Raw genomic sequence first — 19,180 nt, 5'->3', positions numbered from 1 at the left:
TTTGGCTTCATAATAGTATTTATTAGCATATATTTTTTGGCAAACAATGAAAGTGTACATTTGAATATTAATAAAGCAGATACAACATCATTTGTACCACTAAACATTTAACAAAGATCTTAAAAATTCCCTAAAAATACAATTATATTTATAACTTATGATAAATTGATAAGCAAATTTCCAAAGAAGATTTACAGTAGATTTTAGGAAGACCACATATTATGACTTTGGGCTGTGATGATCCTTCATTTTACTAGCTGGAACGAGGCATTCATTTTCTATGGTAAAGCTGCTGTTATTTAAAGCTTTATCACATGCAGCTATACAGTAGCTAGATCAGTTTAAATTAGGGCGAAGAGCATCTTATGTTCATTCATATGTCCATTCAACCCTCAACACCAATCAGATCTTCCATCTAACCAGCGGACTGCATTTAACATGATGTAATCATGGTACCATGTAATAACATATTGTTTAAACATATTAATAATAATTTATTATAATGTAATGTTAGGTGTAGGACTTTTTACTGATCATGTGACCTAACCTGGTCCTAGTTATAGGTCTTAGGCAGATGATTACGAAAAAAAACTGCTAGTCCTACAATTCTTTATCTGTTTGGCCTCACAAGTTGATCCGTTGGGTTTAGAGATGAGTTGAGGCGAGGTTATAGGACAGGTGAAGCCTCATGGTAGTATGTGGCTGTAAGGTCAAGGTGTGGAGGTGTTGAGGTGTGGAGGTGTGGAGGTGTGGAGGTGTGGAGGTGTTGAGGTGTTGAGGTGTTGAGGTGTTGAGGTGTTGAGGTGTGGAGGTGTGTGGACTAAGGCTTCAGTGAGCATCAGAGCTCCTGATCAGGCTGCACTAAGGTCAGTTCAGTGGTGAAGGTGATGAGGGACATGGGAGGTAGTGCGGTGCAGTGGTGAGAGAGTCAGTTAGCCAATACCCCCTAAATAACCCTATGCACTTGGGACCTGTAAGTAGTAAATAGTTACAGGCAATAGGGTGACAATTCCACCTAGTCTATCAGAGGGCAGGGTGGAGCTATTCCCATATTGCTTAGGACTAGGCTATGGAGAATTTCTTGGTCAAGAGAAACCCCTGGCCCTACTTACACCCATCCAATCCTTTCAGATCTAAGTGCCTAGGGGTGATTTTGGGACTGGGCCATTTTGTCACTCTCCAGGCAGGCCTGAGCTGGAGGTTTGTGGGACCAGGGAGACTCGAGGCCCCTTGGCTCATCTGTTGCCCCCAGAGCCGTTGTAGGCATTGTAGGGTAGAGGGTAGACACTGGAGGCCTGGTTCATCCAGCCCTGGTCTCCTCCTCTCCTCTGGTTCTCCTGCTGCTGCTGCTCTATGTACTGGTTCAGCAGCACTCCCACCTGCTCCTGGTCCTTAAAGGGACTGGGGTGGAAACTGGCCCGCAGCCACGCCCGGTACTGGAGAGAAGAAAGACAGAAAATACCATGTTCGATGGTTCAGCTCAATTAGTGTTCTATGGTCCTCCAACGGTGGGATGTCAGAGCAGAGTGTTCTGGTGTCAGAGCAGAGTGTTCTGATATCAGAGGAGATTTTCTATTGTGGTGTAGTTTACCACACTTTCTCTTGGTTTCCTTTCCTTCCTAGTAAATGATGTAGATAGATGTAGATAGTGGAAGCTACAATCTAAGCAATCTATCTCTAGATCAATCTCTGTGTGTGGTTGGCAAACGGACGGCAGACATTCCTGAAAATGAGGGACTTTCCTAGGCAGCTCAGGGAGCCATAAGAGGTCCAACAGCTATGACCAACACACTCACTCTGGCTTTAACAACATTGCTTCTGGGCTTGATCCCAACTTGAGTTCTGTGCACGGAAATCATGCATTGATGCCATTGCATGTGTGACTTGTGGAAATTCAAGTTACACATGCTGATCTCAAGATGAGATGTGACCTTTTATGAGGACTGAAAGTATCATATCCTTACATAGACAACGTCCTCTAAAATGGCCCAGTGTCTGTGTTTTCTGTGTTTAACGTACACAGGGATTAATCCTGGTGAGAGGGCCTCGAGGAGGCAGCATGGGTTGGGTGGGAGACCCCTGGCAGAAGTCCCAGGTCTTTAGCCCAGCGGTCAGTGGGCCCACATAAGGACCAGTGAGAGCTGAGGAAGGGGTGGGGAAAGCTAGCTCTGAATCAGAGCTTTACCAGGAACCTGCCTCCACTTCTGTCACTTCTCCTCTGACATTTCTGCTTACACAGTAGCTACAGGGCTCTCAAGCAAAAACAGATCTAGGACCAGCTTAGATTGTAGTGACTGTGCAAGTGATGTCTCCCAATTCCATTGAAGCTTGTAGAAAAGTACACTTTACAAAAAAGGACTTAGGAAAATTGCAATTGGTTCAGAACAGGGCAGCACGGCTGGCCCTTGGATGTACGCAGAGAACTAATATTAATAATATGCATGTCATAACACAACTTATGGAACAGCGGGGACTGTGAAGCAACACAAACATAGGCACAGACACACACAATATCATATGCACTATATATACCCACACATGGATTTTGTACTGTATATATGTGGTAGTGGTGGAGTAGGGGCCTGATGGCACACAGTCTGAATGTATTGTAATGTTTTTATAATTGTATAAACTGCCTTAGTTGCTGCCAAGGCAGCAGCTAATGGGGATCCATAATAAATCCAAATACACCAGATTGTATTTGACCGATATTGTTTTTTATTTCTTCTATTTCTACGTCAGTCCTGGTGATTCTGTAAGTGTGACACACCATACGTTAATTGAACACTACCCAGCCCTCCTCTTGCCAGAGAGGAACCACAGCCTGTGGGACATGCTCCATCTTGCCTTTACAGTAAAGCTCTAACCATTTAGGTCAACAAGTCCAACAGATCATCTAGATTTGTGGTTTCTGGAGGGAATCCAGAAAATAACCATCTAATCATTTGTTGTGTAACACCATATATATTGCGAAATAGGATGAACTGAACGTGTCTCTGAAAGTAATATATGGAATTATGTTCCATTTCAGTAACGCAATATGAATACAAAGAGGGAACTGTAGATAATAAGGAGACAAATTAAATGTTCCCACTAGTGAGCCTAATGAACCTAAACATTCCGTTTCTTTTTGCTTCAGTTGTCACGTACCTTTTGGCACCTGTGTGTTCACTAATCAAGGTTATGCAGCTTAGATGTGTTCCACACCGCTGGGCTTCTGGTAGACAGGTGTTGAACAGCTCATCATGGGCTTCTGGTAGACAGGTGTTGAATAGCTCATCATGGGCTTCTGGTAGACAGGTGTTGAACAGCTCATCATGGGCTTCTGGTAGACAGGTGTTGAATAGCTCATCATGGGCTTCTGGTAGACAGGTGTTGAATAGCTCATCATGGGCTTCTGGTAGACAGGTGTTGAACAGCTCATCATGGGCTTCTGGTAGACAGGTGTTGAACAGCTCATCATGGGCTTCTGGTAGACAGGTGTTGAACAGCTCATCATGGGCTTCTGGTAGACAGGTGTTGAATAGCTCATCATGGGCTTCTGGTAGACAGGTGTTGAATAGCTCATCATGGGCTTCTGGTAGACAGGTGTTGAATAGCTCATCATGGGCTTCTGGTAGACAGGTGTTGAATAGCTCATCATGGGCTTCTGGTAGACAGGTGTTGAATAGCTCATCATGGGCTTCTGGTAGACAGGTGTTGAATAGCTCATCATGGGCTTCTGGTAGACAGGTGTTGAATAGCTCATCATGGGCTTCTGGTAGACAGGTGTTGAATAGCTCATCATGGGCTTCTGGTAGACAGGTGTTGAACAGCTCATCATGGGCTTCTGGTAGACAGGTGTTGAACATCACATCATGGGCTTCTGGTAGACAGGTGTTGAACATCACATCATGGGCTTCTGGTAGACAGGTGTTGGAACACCATATCATGGGCTTCTGGTAAACAGGTGTTGAACACCATATCATGGGCTTCTGGTAGACAGGTGTTGAACATCATATCATGGGCTTCTGGTAAACAGGTGTTGAACACCATATCATGGGCTTCTGGTAGACAGGTGTTGAACATCATATCATGGGCTTCTGGTAGACAGGTGTTGAACATCATATCATGGGCTTCTGGTAAACAGGTGTTGAACACCATATCATGGGCTTCTGGTAGACAGGTGTTGAACATCATATCATGGGCTTCTGGTAGACAGGTGTTGAACATCATATCATGGGCTTCTGGTAAACAGGTGTTGAACATCATATCATGGGCTTCTGGTAGACAGGTGTTGAACATCACATCATGGGCTTCTGGTAGACAGGTGTTGAACATCACATCATGGGCTTCTGGTAGACAGGTGTTGAACATCATATCATGGGCTTCTGGTAGACAGGTGTTGGATGGAGTGGTGGGTGGCTACTAGTATCAATGCATAGCCACCAATGTGATAGTTCAACAAAAGATTGTAATACGTATTTATTTAGTGATTTTCTTATAAATAACCTATACACTACTGTAATAAATTATAGGTAAACAAACTAGTGGTACATTATTTACGTTAGATGGGTAATCAATCTAGGTTTTGGCCTTTCTAGGGAGTTTTTCCTAGCCACCGTGCTTCTACACCTGCATTGCTTGCTGTTTGGGGTTTTAGGCTGGGTTTCTGTACAGCACTTTGAGATATCAGCTGATGTACGAAGGGCTATATAAATAAATTTGATTTGATTTGATTTAATCATGATATACAGTATAATTTTAATGTTATATCAAAATAGTGTTACAGACTTCCTGTCATAAATGCAGGAGTTCCAGATGAACCAAGACAGTTCCCATGTCTGGTAAAGGAGAAAAGTTGTGTTCAGGTGTGTCACTGTAAGTTTCCTCCCACACAACCGTCAGGTGTCACAGCGACTCCCACACATTACCTCCACCCATAACCAGACATACAATATACTCAAACCTCTTTTAAAAGAACATGCACTGTGTTATAAAAATGCACACCAAGGAAGGTACAATGAACAGTTAGACTACACACGATAAGGACAGATGTGAGACTTGAGTCCCAAACCCAGCTTTGAGTCAGACTCTCCACCATTCCTTTACCAGTTTTCACTTCCGGATCATCAATTCATGAGAAAGGGATTACTCAAAATTGGAACAAATGTCAATTTCAGTTTTGTTTGCTTGAAAATGTCTCTCAGCTTTGAATCCATTCAAAGTAAGTCAAAGTCAAAACTGAGAAACAATGACCTGGACACATCCCCTAAGACACTATCACACTTACTGAACCTTATACTCAACAAAACACCCACGTGATAATGCATTTATAATCATTTTTAACAACAGACATGCCGTAGTTGTATCAGTGTTTTTGGCAAAGTGTTGTGAAATGAAAAAAATATAAAATCGATCAACCCTATATACAATACAACACTAGATAAAACTATTGGTATGACAATATCAAATTCTCTAAGACACAGTCATGGGAAAAGCATGAAGAAAGGAATCCCATTTCCCCTTTGATCCTCAAAATCACTGTCAACTCAACCAAACAATAAGAAAACAACAATTTTTTTCTTCTGTGAAGACATTTTGCAAGCCTCTGACAGTAATTACAGTCACGTGATGGTTAGTACCAGGCTAATGCAATTTCAGCAAGCCCCTCCAGTTCCCCTTCTGTGTAGAACACACACACACTGAGTACCACTGGTTGGGTGCATGTCATCAGCTAGAGAGACAAAGCACTTCTCAGCAACCTCCATACACAGCTCTCTTTGCAGCATGTTCTAGAAACGTGTGTGTGCACGCGCGTCTGTGCGTTTACATGTCACACATAATTTCACAGGTTTGAAGTCTGATGTGTGTGGAAATAGCTGCCCCACAACAGGAAAGCCATTTTCTCACCTCACTACATCTTGTGTGAATCATATGCAGATTGGGCTGACTGACAACACAGATACTCACTTTGAAACCAGCAAACACTTTAGTGTAGGTCTAGTGACATGAGAGTGAAGGAGGTTGAAGTCACGGTTAATATACACGATGGTGGTACTTCTAATTAAATAACATGTATTTCTGGTGGACCAGACAAAAATCACATAGTAGTAGTTTACACAGGATCTAATAGTCTTCCATTGGCCTCAATACATCGAGGTTAGTTGTCTTCTGTTTGCCTAGATACATTGAGGGTTCATAACCCACCTCAGGCATAACAGCAAGTCCAGACAAGCCATCAGTCATCACAGAGATCATCTCCCAGTATGATGAGTTTAGGAAGATCCCTGGTAGGTCATATAAAGTTGAGACAGGCAACCAGGAAGGATGGGCTCCAGGTTTACTATCAGAGACCCACCTCCATCCACAGAAGTGAAAGTAAACCAAAAGTATGAACCTGACAGGGCAGGAGTGGCCTTGTAAAAAAACAGATGCATCATTAACTGATAGCAGCTGAATGATGACACATTCCTGTGACTCTGTACTATGAGTGGGAGTAAGCTAACAGTTTGGCTTCCGAGTGGGTGTTAGAGAAGAGGTGGGCCTTAACCGGCATTCTTCTTACTCATTGAAATTGTTTACCGTTGATAGGCCTGAACTATGCAAGTCTAAATATTACGCCTGAGCTGTGTTACAGGCTGTTTTTCTGCCCGCTTTGAATTGTGGAAAGCTGTAGAATAATAATAATATTAATGATAATAATAATTTTGGGTTGCTTATATTTGTCCTGTCATTTGTTGCATATCCCAACTTCTCCTGAGACACCCGCAGGGAGTGGGGTCACATCCAAGGTCACCATTGTACAGCACCACTGGAGCATTGTTTATTTATTTACCTTTATTTAACTAGGCAAGTCAGTTAAGAACAAATTCATATTTTCAATGAGGGCCTAGGAACAGTGGGTTAACTGCCTGTTCAGGGGCAGAACGACAGATTTGTACCTTGTCAGCTCGGGGGTTTGAACTTGCAACCTTCCGGTTACTAGTCCAACGCTCGAACCACTAGGCTACCCTGCCGCCCCATTAAGGGTTACGTGCCTTGCTCAAGGGCACAGTGAGTATATTTTTGTTGTTAGGGGACATCATTATGTTATTTCTTACATTAGTACCCCAGGTCATCTTAGGTTTCATTACATACAGTCGAGAAGAACTACTGAATATAAGATCAGCGTCAACTCACCATCAGTACGACCAAGAATATGTTTTCCGCGACGCGGATCCTGTGTTCTGCCTTACAAACAGGACAACGGAATGGATCGCATGCAGCGACCCAAGGAAACGACTCCGAAAAAGAGGGAGACGCGGCGGTGTTCTGGTCAGACTCCGAAAAAAAAGGGCACATCGCGCACCACTTCCCAGTATTCTTCTTGCCAATGTCCAGTCTCTCGACAACAAGGTTGATGAAATCCGAGCAAGGGTGGCATTCCAGAGGGACATCAGAGACTGCAACGTTCTCTGCTTTACGGAAACATGGCTTACTGGGAAGACGCTATCCAGGGCGGTGCAGCCAACGGGTTTCTCCACGCATCGCGCGGACAGAAACAAACATCTCTCTGGTAAGAAGAGTGGCGGGGGCGTATGCCTCATGACTAACGGGACATGGTGTGATGAAGGAAACATACAGGAACTCAAATCCTTCTGTTCACCTGATTTAGAATTCCTCACAATCAAATGTAGACCGCATTATCTTCCAAGAGAATTCTCTTCGATTATAATCACAGCCGTATATATCCCCCCCCAAGCAGACACATCGCTGGCTCTGAACGAACTTTATTTAACTCTTTGCAATCTGGAAAACATTTATCCGGAGGCTGCATTCATTGTAGCTGGGGATTTTAACAAAGCCAATCTGAAAACAAGACTCCATAAATTTTATCAGCATATCGATTGCGCAACCAGGGGTGGTAAAACCTTGGATCATTGTTACTCTAACTTCCGCGACGCATATAAGGCCCTGCCCCGCCCCCCTTTCGGAAAAGCTGACCACGACTCCATTTTGCTGATCCCTGCCTACAGGCAGAAATTAAAACAAGAGGCTCCCACGCTGAGGTCTGTCCAACGCTGGTCAGACCAAGCTGACTCTACACTCCAAGACTGCTTCCATCACGTGGACTGGGACATGTTTCGTATTGCGTCAGATGGGAATATTGACGAATACGCTGATTCGGTGTGCGAGTTCATTAGAACGTGCGTCGAAGATGTCGTTCCCATAGCAACGATAAAAACATTCCCTAACCAGAAACCATGGATTGATGGCAGCATTCGCGTGAAACTGAAAGCGCGAACCACTGCTTTTAATCGGGGCAAGGTGTCTGGCAACATGACTGAATACAAACAGTGCAGCTATTCCCTCCGCAAGGCTATTAAACAAGCTAAGCGTCAGTACAGAGACAAAGTGGAATCTCAATTCAATGGCTCAGACACAAGAGGCATGTGGCAGGGTCTACAGTCAATCACGGACTACAAGATGAAATCCAGCCCAGTCACGGACCAGGATGTCTTGCTCCCAGGCAGACTAAATAACTTTTTTGCCCGCTTTGAGGACAATACAGTGCCACTGACACGGCCTGCAACGGAAACATGCGGTCTCTCCTTCACTGCAGCCGAGGTGAGTAAGACATTTAAACGTGTTAACCCTCGCAAGGCTGCAGGCCCAGACGGCATCCCCAGCCGCGCCCTCAGAGCATGCGCAGACCAGCTGGCATATTCAATCAATCCCTATACCATTCTGCTGTTCCCACATGCTTCAAGAGGGCCACCATTGTTCCTGTTCCCAAGAAAGCGAAGGTAATTGAGCTAAACGACTACCGCCCCGTAGCACTCACTTCCGTCATCATGAAGTGCTTTGAGAGACTAGTCAAGGACCATATCACCTCCACCCTACCTGACACCCTAGACCCACTCCAATTTGCTTACCGCCCAAATAGGTCCACAGACGATGCAATCTCAACCACACTGCACACTGCCCTAACCCACCTGGACAAGAGGAATACCTATGTGAGAATGCTGTTCATCGACTACAGCTCGGCATTCAACACCATAGTACCCTCCAAGCTCGTCATCAAGCTCGAGACCCTAGGTCTCGACCCCGCCCTGTGCAACTGGGTACTGGACTTCCTGACGGGCCGCCCCCAGGTGGTGAGGGTAGGCAACAACATCTCCTCCCCGCTGATCCTCAACACGGGGGCCCCACAAGGGTGCGTTCTGAGCCCTCTCCTGTACTCCCTGTTCACCCACGACTGCGTGGCCACGCACGCCTCCAACTCAATCATCAAGTTTGCGGACGACACAACAGTGGTAGGCTTGATTACCAACAACGACGAGACGGCCTACAGGGAGGAGGTGAGGGCCCTCGGAGTGTGGTGTCAGGAAAATAACCTCACACTCAACGTCAACAAAACTAAGGAGATGATTGTGGACTTCAGGAAACAGCAGAGGGAACACCCCCTATCCACATCGATGGAACAGTAGTGGAGAGGGTAGCTAGTTTTAAGTTCCTCGGCATACACATCACAGACAAACTGAATTGGTCCACTCACACTGACAGCGTCGTGAAGAAGGCGCAGCAGCGCCTATTCAACCTCAGGAGGCTGAAGAAATTTGGCTTGTCACCAAAAGCACTCACAAACTTCTACAGATGCACAATCGAGAGCATCCTGGCGGGCTGTATCACCGCCTGGTACGGCAACTGCTCTGCCCTCAACCGTAAGGCTCTCCAGAGGGTAGTGAGGACTGCACAACGCATCACCGGGGGCAAACTACCTGCCCTCCAGGACACCTACACCACCCGTTGTTACAGGAAGGCCATAAAGATCATCAAGGACATCAACCACCCGAACCACTGCCTGTTCACCCCGCTATCATCCAGAAGGCGAGGTCAGTACAGGTGCATCAAAGCTGTGACCGAGAGACTGAAAAACAGCTTCTATCTCAAGGCCATCAGACTGTTAAACAGCCACCACTAACACTGAGTGGCTGCTGCCAACACACTGTCATTGACACTGACCCAACTCCAGCCATTTTAATAATGGGAATTGATGGGAAATGATGTAAATATATCACTAGCCACTTTAAACAATGCTACCTTATATAATGTTACTTACCCTACATTATTCATCTCATATGCATATACTGTACTCTACATCATCGACTGCATCCTTATGTAACACATGTATCACTAGCCACTTTAACTATGCCACTTTGTTTACACACTCATCTCATATGTATATACTGTACTCGATACCATCTACTGTATGCTGCTCTGTACCATCACTCATTCATATATCCTTATGTACATGTTCCTTATCCCCTTACACTGTGTATAAGACAGTAGTTTTGGAATTGTTAGTTAGATTACTTGTTGGTTATCACTGCATTGTCAGAACTAGAAGCACAAGCATTTCGCTACACTCGCATTTAACATCTGCTAACCATGTGTATGTGACAAATAAAATTTGATTTGATATCTTTACAGGCCCCTCCATAGTATATTGTGTTTCAATTAGAGGTCGACCGATTATGATTTTTTCAATGCTGATACCGATATCGATTATTGGAGGACCAAAAAAGCTGATACCGATTAATCGGACGATTTTTTAAATGTATTTGTAATAATGACAATTACAACAATACTGAATTAACACTTATTTTAACTTAATATAATACATCAATAAAATCAATTTAGCCTCAAATAAATAATGAAACATGTTCAATTTGGTTTAAATAATGCAAAAACAAAGTGTTGGAGAAGAAAGTAAAAGTGCAATATGTGCTATGTAAGAAAGCTACAGTTTCAGTTCCTTGCTCAGAACATGAGAACATATGGTGGTTCCTTATAACATGAGTTTTCAATATTCCCAGGTAAGAAGTTTTTAGTTATAGTCATTATAGGAATTATAGGACTATTTCTCTCTATTCCATATACCTTTGACTATTGAATGTTCTAATAGGTACTTTAGTATTGCCAGCCTAATCTCAGGAGTTGATAGGCTTGAAGTCATAAACAGCACTGTGCATCCCAGCATTGCTAAGAGCTGCTGTTTGAATGAATGCTTACAAGCCTGTTGCTGCCTACCACTGCTCAGTCACTACTCTATAAAATCATATACTTAATTATAATATAATAAACAAAAATACGAGCCTTTGGTCATGAATATGGTCAAATCCAGAAACTATCATTTCGAAAACAAAACGTTTATTCTTTCAGTGAAATACGGAAACGTTCTGCTAACTAGCTAGCCATTTCACTTCGGTTACACCAGCCTCATCTCGGGAGTTGATAGGCTTGAAGTCATAAACAGCGCAATGCTTGACGCACAACAAAGAGCTGCTGGCAAAACGCACGAAAGTGCTGTTTGAAAGAATGTTTACGCGCCTGCTTCTGCCTACCACCGCTCAGTCAGATACTTGTATGCTCAGTCAGATTATATGCAACGCAGGACACGCTAGATAATATCTAGTAATATCATCAACCATGTGTAGTTAACTAGTGATTATGATTGATTGATTGTTTTTTATAAGATAAGTTTAATGCTAGCTAGCAACTTACCTTGGCTTACTGCATTCGCGTAATAGTCCTTGCGGAGTGCAACGAGAGAGAGGCAGATCGTTATTGCGTTGGACTAGTTAACTGTAAGGTTGCAAGATTGGATCCCCCGAGCTGACAAGGTGAAAAATCTGTCGTTCTGCCCATGAACAAGGCAGTTAACCCACCGTTCCTAGACCGTCATTGAAAATAAGAATGTGTTCTTAACTGACTTGCCTAGTAAAATAAAAGGTAGAAAAAATAGAACAAAAAATAAGAAAAAAATTGGCAAATCGACGCCCAAAAATACAGATTTCCGATTGTTATGAAAACTTGACATCGGCCCTAATTAAATCGGCCATTCCAATTAATCGGTTGACCTCTAGTTTCAATGTGTGTGTAACTACCTCTGTGACTTGGTTCATCTGGTACTCCTGTAGTTGCTGTTGGAAGCCATAGTTCGGGCCTACGAAGGAACGCACGGCCTTGACAGCCGACAGACACTCCTCCCAGCTGTAGGTGGTGACGGTCATCAGGTAGGCCACCACCATGGTGGTACTACGGGACACACCAGCCAGGCTGCATTATGGACAGAGACATGGAGAGCATAGTCATGAGTGGTCAGGTACGGTCAACAGAAAGTTAGTGGTTTATGGTTAGGTGGTGTACGTACCAGTGCACCAGACAGGCCCCTCCATTTAGACGACATTCGTGGATGAACCTGATGCTCTCTTTGAAATGCTGTGACCTGCAAAGACATGGCCTTATAGGTACAAGTACAGAATAAACAGTGTAGTCTAAAAAGTATATCACTGATCATATCAGGATGTGGATTGTCTTGTCATAGGTGAGACTAGGGCTGTTAAGACGACCAGATTTCCGCCACACTGGTGGTCATGAGTCATGATCATTTAGTCACAGTAATTAGGCTTCTTCAAGTGCTGATGCTGCCAATGGTCATTAGTAGCCTACCTAACTTGCTAACTGCCTGGAACTCAGTACTCTATTGTCCCTCTAATCACTCTGACAACAATGCAAATGTAAAACATCTAAATCAAACACTTCATGAGAGCCCATGAGCTCATGTTGTGCAACATTTCAATAGGCTATGCAATTGCATGAGAAAACAGAGTGATGGCCTCTGTTAGAAAGAGGAGGATCACAGCTTGCTATAGGCTAGGCTAACTATCTTTATTTCTCAACTTTCCTAATACTAAGCAAATTGATTAAATTTACAACAGGAGTATAGCCTACCTGGCTGGCATGGAAATAAACCACGGGTAAAAGCATCCTCCATTCACTATTTAAGTGCATAAATGACATGCATTTTTCCCCCTCACCCGTTTCGAGACAGGGGTATGATAAATCAAAATTTCCCACATATATTATTTAGTATATGTAAAGACAAGATTAAATCAAGAATAGTCTGATGGGTGAAAATATTAGTTTATTACTTGTGAAGGATGCCCAGATTAAGGCAAGAAACAGTGCATGCCTTTTTTGGGGGACTTTTTCCAAATCATAGTTGCACACCTCATGTAGCCTAGCCCATAGGCCTATATGTTTTGATAAGGATGGTATCACAACTGAAGTGGCCAAATAACATCTTAAAATTAAGCACATGAATCCGTTTTACAAGGGGTGTAGAACCTAACTGGCATACATAAGCAGTGCGTGAGTTTCAAGTTTGGGGAAAATCATTTTTCACCATAAAAATTCACTTCTATTATAAAAGCATTACTTTCATAATCGCATTTGTGGTCACTTGAGAATGGTGTTTTCCTGCTAATGGAAGATTTGCGTTTTTAGCCTAGTATGGTGTGCACATTGCTGCGCTTCTAATGTGAAGAAATATCCTTATAGTTTATCAACATTTTAAGCAAAATTTTCAGGAGAAGTGAATTATAATTATTACATTCAGCCCAAGGGCACAATGGCCACTTACCGCAAAATACATAGATTTTTTGGCATTACAGCCACACAAAGGGGATGCCACCGGAAAATTCTATGCATTATCAAGTGCTTGTCAAATTGTGAATGAGAGACTGGTGAAGTGTACAGCTCGTACAAAAAAACAAAGCAGAGCTTATGCCTTTCATGCAACTTTCTTCAAATCATCATTAGAGTCGCATCATGCAGCCGAAGAACGTATTAAGCATCAGAACAGATAACCCAACGTTTGTATCACAACCAAAGTTACATAAATAACTGGAAATCAAGTATTTAAGGTTACCCGTTTCTTTGTTAACCTCTCAACACAGAATAACTGCATATGCACACTCCTTTAAAATGTTTGGAGAAAATATCCTTTCTATTTTATTCAGCTATGTTGAATTGTATTCTTCATACTAAACAGTTAACTCACTGTTCCTAGGCCGTCATTGAAAATAAGAATTTGTTATTAACTGACTTGCCTAGTTAAATAAAAGGCAAATACTATACAATAATGTAAAACAATTCCACAGAATTCTAAGCAAATCTTGTCTGCTAAATAATCTAGTGTAGCCCACAGACGGTCAGGTCAGTTAATTAACGGTCAATTACTTGACAATCACCGGCTGCCAAAATGTCACGACCGTCACAGCCCTCGGTGAGACCAGATCTATAACTATATAAATAGATTTCAGGTCACATTTTATGGGATATGAGAAAGAACAGGAAGAAGTGAAACTAAGGTGTAAAAGTCATCTGGACCCCATCTCTGCACAGCACAAGTTCCTTCAATCCGTTTCATCTTAGTCATGATGTCCAGATAGATACAGTGGGGCAAAAAAGTATTTAGTCAGCCACCAATTGTGCAAGTTCTCCCACTTAAAAAGATGAGAGTAATTTTCATCATAGGTACACTTCAACTACGACAGACAAAATGAGAAAAAAATATCCAGAAAATCACATTGTAGGATTTTTTATGAATTTATTTGCAAATTATGGTGGAAAATAAGTATTTGGCCACCTACAAACAAGCAAGATTTCTGGCTCTCACAGACCTGAAACTTATTCTTTAAGAGGCTCCTCTGTCCTCCACTCGTTACCTGTATTAATGGCACCTGTTTGAAATTGTTATCAGTATAAAAGACCCCTGTCCACAACCTCAAACAGTCACACTCAAAACTCCACTATGGCCAAGACCAAAGAGCTGTCAAAGGACACCAGAAACAAAATTGTAGACCTGCACCAGGCTGGGTAGACTGAATATGCAATAGGTAAGCAGCTTGGTTTGAAGAAATCAACTGTGGGAGCAATTATTAGGAAATTGAAGACATACAAGACCACTGATAATCCCCCTCGATCTGGGGCTCCACGCAAGATCTCACCCCGTGGGGTCAAAATGATCACAAGAACGGTGAGCAAAAATCCCAGAACCACACGGGGGGACCTAGTGAATGACCTGCAGAGAGCTGGGACCAAAGTAACTAAGCCTACCTTCAGTAACACACTACACCGCCAGGGACTCAAATCCTGCAGTGCCAGACGTGTCCCCCTGCTTAAGCTAGTACATGTCCAGGCCCGTCTGAAGTTTGTTAGAGAGCATTTGGATGATCCAGAAGAAGATTGGGAGAATGTCATATGGTCAGATGAAACCAAAATATAACTTTTAGGTAAAAACTCAACTCGTCGTGTTGAGGACAAAGAATGCCGAGTTGCATCCAAAGAACACCATACCTACTGTGAAGCATGGGGGTGGAATCATCATGTTTTGGGACTGTTTTTCTGCAAAGGGACCAGGATGACTGATCTGTGTAAAGGAAAGAAGGAATGGGGCCATGTATCGTGAGATTTTGAGTGAAAACCTCCTTCCACCAGCAAGGGCATTGAAGATGAATCGTGGCTGGGACTTTCAGCATGACAATAATCCCAAACACACCGCCCGGGCAACGAAGGAGTGGCTTCGTAAGAAGCATTTCAAGGTCCTGGAGTGGCCTAGCCAGTCTCCAGATCTCAACCCCATAGAAAATCTTTGGAGAGAGTTGAAAGTCCGTGTTGCCCAGCAACAGCCCCAAAACATCACTGCTCTAGAGGAGATCTGCATGGAGGAATGGGCCAAAATACCAGCAACAGTGTGTGAAAACCTTGAAGACTTACAGAAATGTTTGACCTCTGTCATTGCCAACAAAGGGTATAGAACAAAGTATTGAGATAAACTTTTGTTATTGACAAAATACTTATTTTCCACCATAATTTGCAAATAAATTCATAACAAATCCTACAATGTGATTTTCTGGATTTTTCTCTCATTTTGTCTGTCATAGTTGAAGTGTACCTATGATGAAAATGACAGGCCTCTCATCTTGTTAAGTGGGAGAACTTGGACAATTGGTGGCTGAGTAAATACTTTTCTGCCCCACTGTACCTGTCCTGTCTTATACCCAAGTAACCATGTACCTGTGTCCAATCATCACATCACTGGGAAGTCCCAGGGCATATTTTGTAGTTTAATAATTTAGCAGATGCTCTTATCTAGAACGACTTACATTCGTGCATTAATCTTAAAATAGCTACTGTTTGTGAGACAACATCACAATTATATCAAGTATATTTCCCTCAAATTATTGATCAGCAAAGTCAGTGCTAGTAGGAAAAGATGCATAACGATGTTATGGAGGGGGAAGGGATGGGTAGCTTACTCTCGAGATGGTGGTGGAAGTGATCTCTCCTATACAGTTGTCTTGTTTAGTAGCACTCTCCACTGGACACTACTAGGAGAACCTAGAAGTATTTTCTATTCAACTTCCACTGTCATCCAAGAAAGTCATAATATCTCTTTGTCAATTCAAGCACCTTTGTAGGACTGAGGTAATGAGAGTATAGGGGACTCCTATACTGCTTCCCCTCCCAGACTTTACAACCACTATCATTCCATCTTTAGAGATCATCTTTTCATGTAGATCAATACAGCATATACGCCAACTAACATTCTCCTTCCTGTCTACCCTAAACTGTTTTGTAGATCAATACAGCATATACGCCAACTAACATTCTCCTTCCTGTCTACCCTAAACTGTAATGTAGATCAATACAGCATATACTCCAACTAACATTCTCCTTCCTGTCTACCCTAAACTGTTTTTTGGTGTTGGTGGATGACTACCACTCCAAACACTATTAGGAAATAGTAGTGAAGCGTTGCGCAATAGGAGAGTCATATGGTGGGGAGCATTGTCCTATAACAGCAAAGGCTGCTTGGTTACCCAACCAACTCAACAGCCAGGGGCTAAAATAGATGGATTGCACGTTCCCTCCTCACTTGGAACCAAACTCTTGCTGAAAGATGTCTCCTCAGCACTTTAATTATTTCTGGCCCAGCAGTTTCCGGCTATCTTGTTAAATGTGCAGAAATGTATTAGGTGCCGAGTATTTTGTGTTTTGACAGGCTGAACTCCAAATCAAAACAAAAAGAATTAGGATCTTACACTGAGCATACAAAACATTAAGAACACCTGCTCTTTCCATGACAGACTGACCAGGTGAATCCAGGTGAAAGCTATGATCCCTTATTGATGTCACTTGATTGAATCCAATTCAATCAGTGTAGATGAAGGGGCGGAGACAGGCTAAAGAAAGATTCTTAAGCCTTGAGACACAGATTGTGTCTGTGTGCCATTCAGAGGGGGAATGGGCAAGAAACAAATAGTGCCTTTGAAAGGGGTATGGTAGTAGGTGCCAAGTCCACCTGTATCAAGAACTATACCAGTGTCAAGAACTGCAATGGGGGGGGGGGGGGGGGGGGTTGGTCTACTCAGTGTATATTTAACTGAAAAGGTGTGATATATGGCCAATATACCACAGCTGACGTCTGTTCTTAGGCACAACGCATCAAAGAGTGCCTGGACACAGCCCTGAGCTGTGGTATATTGGCCATATATCACAACCCCCAAGGTGCCTTATTGCTATTATAAACTGGTTACCAATGTAATTATAGCAGTACAAATACATGTTTTGTCATACACGTGGTATACAGTCTGCTATACCACAGCTGTCAGCCAAATCAGCATTCAGGGCTCGAATCACCCATATTAAAATCACAAATGAAGGACAGTGGCAAACTGTATGGTTGTATCCAAACAAAGACTATGTGGTGCTTTAGTTTTGTGATATCTGGTAACTGAAGATAAAGCACCTGATTCTAATTATAATTCTTGGTTCTTGAGTGTTTAATAAAACATCACAAAGTGAGGGTCAGGTCCGCATCCTACCACAATCATTTGACACACTCGGACTCATCAGGAGCTCACAGATATTTATTTCACCTTTATTTAACCAGGTAGGCCAGTTGAAAACAAGTTCTCATTTACAACTACGACCTGGCCAAGATAAAGCAAAGCAGTGCGACAAAAACAACAGAGTTACACATAAGGTCCTAGCCCCTAGGGCCCCTAGCCATGTCAGTCCCTGGCCTGGTCTCTAAAAGCGGGGAAAAGGGGGACGTGTTGAAACCAGCGGGACGACCGTTAGCCCTGTTTTCCCAGCCTAGGGATTGTGACAGAGAGGGACTATAATAGACCTGGTGACCGAGGCACAGCAGGATGTCACAGCGAGGCTTCCTTCCTGCTGCCTGCAGACCAGTTGGTTGCAACAGGGGGGTCAGAGGCCCCCCAACCCAACAACATCCCCTCCTCACCTCATCCTCAACCTCCAACCACCCTCATCATTATCATCACCATCATCTCTCTCCTTTTCCTCTGAGAAGACAGGTGACTGACAGACTGACCGAGTTATGCTCTGCTTGCGGAGGTTTAAAAAAATAGTTGTTAGTCACCAAAGTTACGGAGCATGTCTTTAACACTAGTGTCTGTCTAGGTATGAAAAGCAGGGTAGGACATTCCACCCTGGGAGTTATCCTTACTGCGCTACACAGCGTGCTACAATACTAATGTAATGAGCAGTAATTCATGTGGACAGTGGACACAGAACAAACTCAACAGATGGTGCAGGTCATAGGTGCCAGGGAAGTAGCTAGCTCTCATTTATAGGAGCTCTAATAGTGGTGCATGGCACAAAGGTAATGAGTATGTTATGTACATGGTAACTGTTTTTCTTGTGAAAGGTAGGCCCTGCATGTGCTGCAAGATTTTCTATGGTAGAGTAATATAAGGACTGAATACGCATCTAATTTATACATCTCCATCTGGCTTTCGGGGGTGACCAAATTTTTTGTAATGATTATTTTCGTTATTTATTTCAGCTGCAGGGTTTTAAAACAGCCTATCACTCGAATATTGTTGCTCTCTCTGTCTCCCTCTCTCCATTAATTACATTCAAATTGCATTTAAAATAGATAGACAATATATTTTTTTAAATACATATAATTGTAATAAATGACAATTACAACAATACTGAATGTACAATGAACACTTTTATTTTAACTTAATATAATACACAAATTAAATTTATTTTGTCTCAAATAATGAAACATGTTCAATTTGGTTCAAATAATGTTAAAAAAAAAATGTTGGAGAAGAAAGTAAAAGTGCAATATGTGCCATGTAAGAAAGCTAATGTTTAAGTTCCTTGCTCAGAACATGAGAACATATGAAAGCTGGTGGTTCCTTTTAGTCTTCAATATTCCCAGTTAAGAAGTTTTAGGTTGTAGTTATTATAGGAATTATAGGACTATTTCTCTCTATTCCATTTGTATTTCATATTCCTTTGACTATTGGATGTTCTAATAGGTACT

At 42.7% G+C, this 19,180-nt stretch overlaps 1 protein-coding gene across 1 annotated transcript in view; it reads right to left on the bottom strand.

Annotated features, from left to right (window-relative positions):
• Positions 1–19,180, bottom strand: part of LOC124035663 (dual specificity protein phosphatase 22-A-like) — a 29,220-nt gene continuing 10,040 nt past the window's right edge. The window contains exons 5-7 of the mRNA XM_046349231.1: positions 12,179–12,253; positions 11,913–12,084; positions 1–1,436 (exon numbers count right to left, since the gene is read on the bottom strand). Of these exons, the coding sequence (XP_046205187.1) occupies positions 1,236–1,436; positions 11,913–12,084; positions 12,179–12,253 (448 nt within the window). The 3' untranslated portion in view covers positions 1–1,235. The remainder of the gene's footprint in view (positions 1,437–11,912; positions 12,085–12,178; positions 12,254–19,180) is intronic.

This window comes from Oncorhynchus gorbuscha, linkage group LG05 (assembly GCF_021184085.1).
Source record: "Oncorhynchus gorbuscha isolate QuinsamMale2020 ecotype Even-year linkage group LG05, OgorEven_v1.0, whole genome shotgun sequence".
In the NCBI taxonomy this organism is placed as follows: Eukaryota; Metazoa; Chordata; class Actinopteri; order Salmoniformes; family Salmonidae; genus Oncorhynchus; species Oncorhynchus gorbuscha.
This window is presented reverse-complemented; position numbering and strand designations above follow the sequence as displayed.